At 49.4% G+C, this 9,720-nt stretch overlaps 1 protein-coding gene across 3 annotated transcripts in view; it reads right to left on the reverse strand.

Moving 5' to 3' along the window:
• Positions 1–2,630: 2,630 nt before the first annotated feature.
• The window catches only part of RPS6KA1 (ribosomal protein S6 kinase A1), a 28,298-nt gene continuing 21,208 nt past the window's right edge, over positions 2,631–9,720 (reverse strand). For 2 of the 3 annotated variants that reach the window (XM_008073040.2, XM_008073039.2), the window contains exons 17-21: positions 5,437–5,598; positions 5,115–5,191; positions 4,752–4,869; positions 3,703–3,840; positions 2,631–3,438 (exon numbers count right to left, since the gene is read on the reverse strand). In XM_008073040.2, coding sequence (XP_008071231.1) covers positions 3,316–3,438; positions 3,703–3,840; positions 4,752–4,869; positions 5,115–5,191; positions 5,437–5,598 — 618 coding nt within the window. In that variant the 3' untranslated portion in view covers positions 2,631–3,315. The remainder of the gene's footprint in view (positions 3,439–3,702; positions 3,841–4,751; positions 4,870–5,114; positions 5,192–5,436; positions 5,599–9,720) is intronic. The other variant, XM_021706460.1, reaches the window with a different exon arrangement.

Below are 9,720 nucleotides of genomic sequence, written 5' to 3' on the forward strand. Positions count from 1 at the left end.
CTTTTGAGTCAGAGTCTCACTCTAACGCCCAGGCTGGAGTGCAGTGGCACGCTCACGGCCACTGTAACCTCAACTTGCTGGGCTCAAGGTGTCCTTCTGCCTCAGCCTTCCAAGTAATTGGAATCACAGGTGTGTGCCACCATGCCCGGCTAATTTTTTTGATTTATTGTAGAGACAAGGTCTCACCAAGTTGCCCAGGTTGGTCTCGAACCCCTGGGCTCAGGCAATCCTCTCGCCTCTGCCTTCCAAAGTGCTGGGATTACAGGTGTGAGCCATTGTGCCCGGCCATAGCGATCTTTTAAAAACATAAATCAGGTCAGAAACGGTGGCTCATGCCTGTAATTCCAGCACTTTAGGAGGCTGAATCAGGATTGCTTGAGCCCAGAAGTTCAAGACCAGCCTGAGCAACATAGCAAGACTTCATCCCTACAAAAAAAATTTAAATTAGCTGGTATGGGGACTTGTGCCTGTAGTCCTAGCTACTCGGGAGGCTGGTGGGGGGGGCCTGCTTGAGCCCAGGAGTTCGAGGCTGCAGTGAGCCATTATTGTGCCACTACATTCCAGTCTGGGTGACAGAGATCCTAACCAAAAAAAAAGGTAAATCAAATAATGTCACTCTCCTGCTTGATGACATTATTTTAGAAGTTTGTTGCTCACTTAGAATTAAACCTATGCCTAACCCTGGTTTACAAGGTCCAGCATGACTTGTGCAAATCTTTAGCTCTAAGGTAGCAGCTACATTAGCCTTCTCTCTGGTCCCTGAGCACACCCAGCATGTTTCCCCGTTGGGGCCTTGGTCCTGACTCTGCCCTCTGCTTCTCAGTCTTGGCCGGCCCCTTTTGCTATCCAGAATTCAGCTTCTGGGTTACCTCTCCAGAATGACCTTTCCTGACCATTCAACCTCTCACCCCAATTTAACTTTGAACATGTCTTTTCAGTAGCTGACCTTGGTTTAATTGGTCATGTCCCTTACTAGGAGGTAAGATCAAAGAAAACAATGACCTTGTTCATTACCTGGTTCATCAGCATCTAGAGCAGGGCCAGAATAGGTGCTCAGAAAATATTTATTTTTATTTTTATTTTTTTTGAGTCGGAGTCTCACTCTGTCACCCAGGCTAGAGTACAGTGGCATGCTCACGGCCACTGCAGCCTCGACCAGCTGGGCTCAAGTGATCCTTCACCTCAGTCTTCAAGTAGCTGGAACCACAGGCATGTGCTACCACTCCTGGTTAACTTTTTTATTTATTGTAGAGACGAGGTCTTGCCATGTTGCTAGGTCTGGTCTAGAACCCCTGAGCTCAGGCAATCTTCTCATTTCCATCTCCCAAAATGCTAAGATTATAGGCTTGAGCTGCCACGCCTGACCCTATTTATTTATTTTTAAAATTATTTGGTTTTTTTTTGAGTTAGAGTCTCACTCTGTCACCCAGACTGGAGTGCAGTGGCTGCTCCCGGCCACTGCTGCCTCGACCTGCTGGGCTCCGGCGATCCTTCCGCCTCAGCCTTCCAAGTAGCTGGAACTACAGGCACGTGCTACCACACCTGGTTAATTTTTTTGATTTATTGTAGAGATGAGGGCTCGCCAAGTTGCCCAGGCGGGTCTCAAACCCACGGGCTCTGGCAATCCATTCACCTCGGCCTCCCAAAGCATGGGATTATAGGCTGAGCCACTGAGCCCGGCTTTTAAAATTATTTTTAGAGACAGGATCTTGCTGTCGCCCAGGCTGGAGTGCAGTGGCATAATCATAGCTCACTATAGCCTCGAACTCCTGGGTTCAAGCAATCCTCCTGCCTCAGTCTTCCAGATAGCTAGGAATACAGATGTGTCCACGCCCAGTTAATTTTTAGAGAATATTTATTGCATGAGAAAATGTCATTCCCTTCTAGGAGCCTCAGTTTTCCCATCTATAAAATAAGGATAATAATAGCATCTGGCCAGGCTTGGTGGCTCAGCCTGTAATTTCAGCATTTTGGGAGGCTGAAGCAAGAGGATTACCTGAGCCTGTGGGTTTGAGGCCAGCCCCAGGCAATTTGGCGAGACCTCGTCTCTACAATAAATCAAAAATTAGCTGGGCGTGGTAGCGCATGCCTGTAGTTCTGGTTACTTGGAAGGCTGAGGCGGAAGGATTGCCGGAGCCCAGCAGGTCGAGGCTGCGGTGGCCGGGAGCGGCCACTGCACTCTAGTCTGGGCGACTGAGTGAGACTCCAACTCAAAAAAAAAAAAAAAAAAAAGATTAAATTAACTAACTATATGTATAAGGTCCATGCATAGTGCCCGCTACCCAGTCACTAGTGGTTAATAATACCATTACTGTTACCAATACTACAATGGAATCCCATGACAGGAAAGTGTGGACAGGGCCAGTGGGATTACCCAAATGATCTGATTCCAAGCAGCTGGACCCATTTCTTGTCACTGCCAAGGACCTCAACACCCGATAGCAAAGAGAGGACAAATTCAGGGATGAAGAGTGGAGGAGAGTGTGTTTCAACTCAACTGTAAGTTTATTAGAAAGGCTATGGACAGATGAACCCTGAGTTACCAGCTGAAGATATGAAGAAAAAAAAACACCCTGCCCCTCATGACCTGCCCCACTGGCCTCCTGTGAACTGTCCTGTGGCAGACCCCAATAGAAGTCAGCCAAAAAGTGCTTTCCACACCCTCTCCCTTAGGGCCACCCAACTTGACTGCAGGGGACCCACAGCGGGGGGGGGGTCAACGTGAATGCTGGTGCCTGGAGCTGGGAGCTAGCAGAGTGTAGGTCCTCTCCTCTACAGGAAATGGTTCTAGACCCCCCAGCAGAACAGAACGGAAAAGGAGATGACTGGGGATAGAGTAAGTTCTGCAAAACAGTCAGAGTCTCTGAGAGGTGACGCTGGACTGCCTTGGAGGTGTGTGCAGATGGCTACAGATGGCCAACCGTGGGAGTCCCAAGGGTAGGATCCCAAAGCTGTTCTAAGGAGTCTCAGTCACAGAGAGTCAGTCTACAGTCAGTCTAGTGTGACTCAGTGCCCCTCCTGGGGCCACACTGGCGACTTCCGCTCCCCAAAAGGCAATGGATCTCGTAAAAATCCACGGTGGTGGTTGATGTTATTTTTTTCCTTAAAAAAGAGTTTGTACAGTGAATCACTTTCAACCAGTAGTGCCTGAGCTGAGGAGAGTCCGCCCTGGGCGAGCAGAAGGCACTTCTCATACCCTCACTGGGGTGATCTGAGCTGGCTGCTTCCCGGGCGCCCTGGGGTTCCAGCTCCCTCTGGGAAGGATGCTGCCTCCATCAGGCTAGCCCCGCCCTGGGGCCTGAATGCTCTGGGCCCTCACAGTGTGGTGGATGGCAACTTCCTCACTCGCCGCTGGGCCAGGATGGATGACTCGATGGGCTTCAGTTGGGGAGTGGGCTTAGAGCTGTTGAGTGCGGAGTACGTGGCTGCCATGGCTCCCTGAGAAAGAAGGCAGGAAAGGCAGTTCACCATGGTGGGATGTTCAAGGGGGAACAGATGCATGATCTGGAGTTTTCAGAGGTTAAAAGCTGTGTCCTCCGGAGGATTGGAGGCCTGTCAGACTTGGGCTCCCTAAGGGTAGGGCTGTGTTGTCTTCTCCTCTGTCCTACCTCATGGTGCTTGATACAAACAGTTATCTCCCGGCTCTGCCCATACCACCTTGGCCTGACCCCCTTGGTGCCAAGCAGCGCAGGGCGATCATACCTTTACAAGCTGTAGGTCTTGGTGGGACAGCTGGCTCTGGGGAAGCTTGTCTTTCTGGGTGACCCATGGGTGCTGCAGGACCTGCTTAGCTGTGAGGCGCTGGTGGGGGTCTACATGCAGCATCTTGGACACCAGGTCCTGGGGGCACAGAAGGCAAGGGGGTGGTGGGAGAGCTGCAGGGAAGTAGACAGCAGCATCCTGCTGATGGGGAACAGGAAGGCAACCATGTTCCATGACCTCCTGCCTGAAGCCTTGCAACAGCCCCTGCAATTCATTCTTCACTCTGCTTCAGGGCTCCCTAAGCACTGCCAAAGCATTCCTTTCTTTGGGCCTTTGTTGCTCTAGGCCCTTCTCCCTGGAATGCCCTTCCCTTTCTCCTTTACCTTAAAAAAGCCATGTGGGAAGATGGGAAGAGCTTTAGGTTTGGAGTCAGGCAGACTCAGGTTCAAAACCTGACTTTTCTACTCACCAAAGGAGTGCCCTGGGCAAGTTACTTCAACTCTCTGAGCCTGTTTCCCCTCTGACAAACAGGAATAACAATAGCTGCCTCACAGGCCTGTGTGAGGTGGCACTGTTCATAAAGAACTCAATTCAGTGCCAGGTACAGAGGTTCCTAATAACCAGAAACTTGTTAACATTGAATGCTCAGATGCCATCTCCTTTTGGAAGGCTCTCTGCTCAGCATGATCAGTTGCTCTGCTCTTGCCTCCACTGTTCGTACCCCTTCAAGAGGACTCGCCTCTCTCTGTCACCTGGCATCTCTGTTCCTTATGTGCAGGCCTGTATCTTCTGCCACACTAAGATTCCACCAGGCAGGGACTGTGATTATGCAGCCCTCTGTGCCCTACAGAACATGAGAAGGGCCAGTGAATGATCACCAAGTTACTCCAACAAGGTAGGGCAGGGAATGGCCCACCTGGGAATCTTCCACTAGGAGAAATATAGCAGTGGGGACTTGTGGAATATTCCACTTGGAGAAATGCAGCTTCAGGAAAGCTGTTCATGCCTCTTTCCTCCAAACGAGCCCAGTGCAGGCCTCACAGACTCACCTTGGCTGTCTCTGAAACTGTGTTCCAATTTCCCCCACTGAGGGTAAACTTCCCACTGCCAATCCGGGTCAGAATTTCCTCTGGTGTGTCACTGGGCCCGTTGGCAAATGGAGTGTATCTGCAGAAAAGCCCCCACAGTCTGGGTGAGACTCTGGCCTCCATGCTGGGGCTAGGGGTGGAGTGGGAGACTGTGTCACCCCCTCAGACTGGGTGCTCCCCTGATGGAGCTCCCAAAGGCAGGGTCATGTTTCCATCTTCAGACCATCCTGAGGCAGGGCTGAACCTCTCCTCTCAGCAAGCACCACCCTGCCCAAACGCTAGGCCTGGAGGAGGGGGGAGGGGTCCAGACCAGGGGGTGCTCACCCTGCCAGCATGGTGTAGAGCAGAATGCCCAGGCTCCAGATGTCACAGCCTTCATCGTAGCCCTGGCGCTTCAGCACCTAGCAGTGAGGCAGGGGAGGGTGGTCAGTCTGGGGGGCAGCAGAATGTGGCCATAGGCTTGTCTGCTACTCCCCCAAAGGACAGGACAAGGATCCCAGCTATGGGTTAGATCTTCCCTTGGAACCTGGGCCAAGGTCACAGAGGCTAGAGTCCTGGCCAATGTGGGGAGTGGGAGGGGCTTCCAGAGAACACAAGGATCCCAGTTCTCTCTCATTCTTGCAGCTAAGAAGGCTGGACCACTCACCTCAGGTGCCACGAAGTTGGCTGTATAGCAAGGTGTCATGAGGAGCCCATTCTCAGCCCGTAGCTGTTTGGCAAAACCAAAGTCACAAATGCGCAGACACTCGGGATTCCCAGACTCGTCCACATATAGGATATTGCTGGGCTTGAGGTCCCTGTGCACAACCTAGGGGCAGAGGGCTAGAGTTAGATATCAGTGTGGGGAGGCTGCTAGTGGCCCAGCTCATGTGCCAGGGATGAGAAAGTTAGTGTGTAGAGAGACAGACGAACCTGGAATCCAGAATAAGGGAAAGGAGTTAAAATGGGGGCCTTAGTGCTGCTACTACTGTCTTACCTGATAGCTCCAACTTACCCTGTCCAAAGCTGAATTCCTAATTCTCCCCTAAAATCTACTGATCTTACCAGTGGCAGCTCCATCTTTCTTGCTGCTTAGGTCAAAATCTTGAGTCATTCTCAATTCCTCTTTTTTCTCATATTTTTCAATCAATCTATCAATAAACTCTGCTGGCCCTACCACCGAGGTACATCCAGAGCCCAACCATTTCTCAGTCCTCTAATGGTAGCATTCTAATCCCAGCCACTACCATCTCCCCTACTCTATCCCTCCTGGATAACTGCAACCATCTCCTAACTCATCTCCCTGTTTCTGCTCTTGCCTCCAACCTGTCTCACCGCAGAAGTCAGACAATCATAAGTCAGATCATGTCATCCTGGCTCGAAACCTTCCAAGTCATTCCCATAGAGGTTTTACAATGACCTATATGGCCCTACCTGATCTCTCTTCTTCCTAGAACCACATTTCTTACACTCTCTAGCCTTCTAGTGCACTCCTCTTTCCTGAATCTACTTCAGCCACACCAGCCTCTCTGTTCTTCCTTCAACATGCCAAGTATACTCTTGCCTCAGGACCTTGGCACATGAGGTTCTCTCTTTCTGGAACACTGTTCCTTCATACATTTGCCTGGCTCATTCTCTTTCTTCTTTCAGGTCTCAGTTCAACGGTCACCTTATCAAGTGAGGCCTTCCCTGACCATCTGATATAAAATAGCAACCACCTCTCAGGACTCCTTAGTCTCCTGATACTGTTTTATTTTTACTTATAGCATTTGACACCACTTGACATATTAATTTGTTTTCTGAATCTGCCCACAGGAATGTAAGTTCCATGAGTGCTTTGCTCCCTGCTATATCCCTGGGATATAGCAGGACTTAGAATAGTTCCTAGTACATAGGAAGGATTCAATAAATATCTGTAAAATGAAGCAATAAGCAAATTACTTTCCTTACTACTGAGGAAATAAACAAATTACTTTCCTCTGAACCCCATTTGCTCCTCTGTAACCACTTTTCATCCTTCCCCTCTCCCTTTGTATGGTGCTATTCATAGTCAATCTTCTAGCTATCACCTAATTACCAACAACTCTCAGATCTCTAACCCTAGTCAAGAACTTTCCTGAGTCTAGGCTCATAGAACCAGATGCCTACCACATGGCAATTGCAGGATGTTCTACAGAGCCTCAAACTCAATACATCCCACACTAAACTCATCATGTTCTCACCCTCCTGCTTCTCCTCCCATGAGCTAATAGAATCTCCCTGAGCATTGTCAAAAACCTTTAATGGCTCCCTACTACCTGTAAGAGAAAGCCCAAAGTTCCTAGCCTAGCATGGGAGGTGCATGAATCTGTTCCAGCTTCATAGCCTAATGTATCATTGCTTTAGGCCCCTGAGCTCAGGCCGCTGGGGGCAACTTCAGTAACAACTACAGCCATATCCATCTATGAAATGCCTGTTCACCTCCAGCATACAGTGCAGGGCCTAGCACAGAGCAAGTGGTAAGAGAATTTGGTACAATTAATGATTGAATCACATCTCTGACACAGACACACTACAGTTTAGATTAGTTGAGTCTTAGAGATTAGTTGGCTTTTTGAGATGGTTCCTTCATAGTCCCCGTTGAGCCTTGAGGTCCCTAGCAGATGCCTGTGGAGTAGACACACTGGAGGGCAGACATGGCTCAGCATAGGCCACCTCCACAGGGGGGAGAGTGCTGGGAAGATAAGGAGAAAAGGGCCATACTGACAGGGTGGCCCCAGTGACACAGTTCCAATTGTATCCAATCCCTGGAGAAGTCCCTGGGGCTGTCTCCTACAAACACAATCATGTGGCCCAGGGCACAAGTCCAGCCTCCCAGGAATGTAGACTCTTTTCCCTGCAGAGGATCCAGCTAAGCTTCCTAGAGGTCAGGGATGCTCAGCATGGTAACTACCCTGTACAAGTGAATTCTCAGCTTGTAAAGTACTTTCCGAGTCATGATCTCATTGGCGCCATTCGGTACCATTCTGTACTGCGGTAAGTGAGCAGGCAGGGATTACTAGCTCCATTTTACAGAGGAGAAAACTGAGATACTGAGAGGTCAGTTGACTTGCTCATGTAAGTCAGAGGCAGAGGCAAGACTTGAATCCAGTTCTGACCTTAATTCTACAGTCTTTCCAGCTTAGTGTGGCACAAATGACTTTTGGGAAACAGGGATATGGAAGTTTTTCATCTTTATCCTACCCTAACACAACATAGAGAAACAACGAACTCTTATAGGGCACTGTCTCACCACTGTCAGTAGAAGAATAGTTGGGATGGCGGAGAAGCAGGAAAAGCACAGTGTGAAAAAAAGTCCCTAGCCGGGCTCGGTGGCTCAGCCTATAATCCCGCGCCTTTGGGAGGCTGAGGTGAGTGGATTGCCTGAGCATGCGGGTTTGAGACCCGCCTGGGCAGCGAGACCTCATCTCTACAATAAATCAAAAAATCAGCTGGGTGTGGTAGTGCATGCCTGTAATTCCAGCTACTCGGAAGGCTGAGGCGGAAGGATCGCTGGAGCCCAGCAGGTCGAGGCTGCGGTGGCCGGGAGCGGCCACTGCACTCCAGTCTGGGCGACAGAGTGAGACTCCAACTCAAAAAAAAAAAAAAAAAAAGTCCCGTAGGTGATTCTGGTACCTGACCCTGGTAAAAGTCCCACAGGTGACTCTGGTGCCTATGTATGTAGGAGAAGGCAGATTATATTCTCATATCTCACTGTACTGAAAACCACAACAGGCAGGGCAAGTAATGAGTGAAGCGAGGCAGAGTGAGAATCTCCAACCAGCCCAAAGAGGTCAGCTGCTACTTGACTCCTGCTGACAGCCACCATGTAACAACTAGGGGCACATTTTTTCAAAAACAGCCAAACCTAATCCCTAACAAAAAAACATCTAACATCTTGCAGGTCAAGCAAAATATGTGTGTAGGCCAAATGCAGCCACTGAGGCAATAGGCCGAGACCTCTAGCAGAGTAGTGATTTCAGTCACAGGAAGGAGTCAGGCAGACTAGGGTGTGATTCCTGGCTTTACCATCCACTCATAGCTGTGTGGTCTTGGACATGTTATTTAATCTCTCTAGTCCTCAGTTTTCTTACTTGTAAAATAGGGCTGATAATAGTGGTCAACTCCCAGGGTTGTAGGAAAGAGCAGGAATATTTAGCACTGGGCTTGGGAAATGGTAGCTGTTGTCATGGTAACCCCAGAACTGCCTGGGGCTGAACCCCACTATCATGCTGGATGCTAAGATACAGTGACTGCTTGTGAAGAACCACTTAAAAACTAGAAGTCAAGAAGGACAAGAAAATTAGAGGACAGATACTGTCCAAATAAGCATCTGATCACACGTATAATTTAAGAGTAGAGACACTGGAGTTAGATTAGCTATGAGACTTCGGGCAAGTTACTTAAGCACCCAGAGCCTCAATTCCCTGATTTATAAAATGTATATAGTGATAATACCTTCTTTGCAGGTTCGCTGAAACAATTAAATGAATTAATTTGCAAAGTGCCTGGCCTGTGGAAAGTGGCACATAATGTTAGGTGCCATTAGCAGTAGGACCAGTAGGTAGCAGCAGCGTCCTTACCATCATCAGCAGCAACAGAAGATGCACATTTAAAAGCACCTGTGGGCCGGGCTCAGTGGCTTAACCTGTAATCCCAGCGTTTTGGGAGGCTGAGATGAGTGGATTGCCTGAGCCCGCAGGTTCGAGACCCGCCTGGGCAACTTGGCAAGACCTCATCTCTACAATAAAAAAAAAAAATTAGTCAGGCGTGGTAGCGCATGCCTGTAGCTCCAGCTACTTGGAAGGCTGAGGCGGAAGGATTGCTGGAGCCCAGCAGGTCGAGGCTGCGGTGGCCGGGAGCGGCCACTGCACTCCAGTTTGGGTGACAGAGTGAGACTCCAACTCAAAAAAAAAAAAAAAAAAGCAGAATC

Source organism: Carlito syrichta, unplaced genomic scaffold, assembly GCF_000164805.1.
Source record: "Carlito syrichta isolate Samal-C Ts95f unplaced genomic scaffold, Tarsius_syrichta-2.0.1 Scaffold315614, whole genome shotgun sequence".
NCBI classification, from domain to species: Eukaryota; Metazoa; Chordata; class Mammalia; order Primates; family Tarsiidae; genus Carlito; species Carlito syrichta.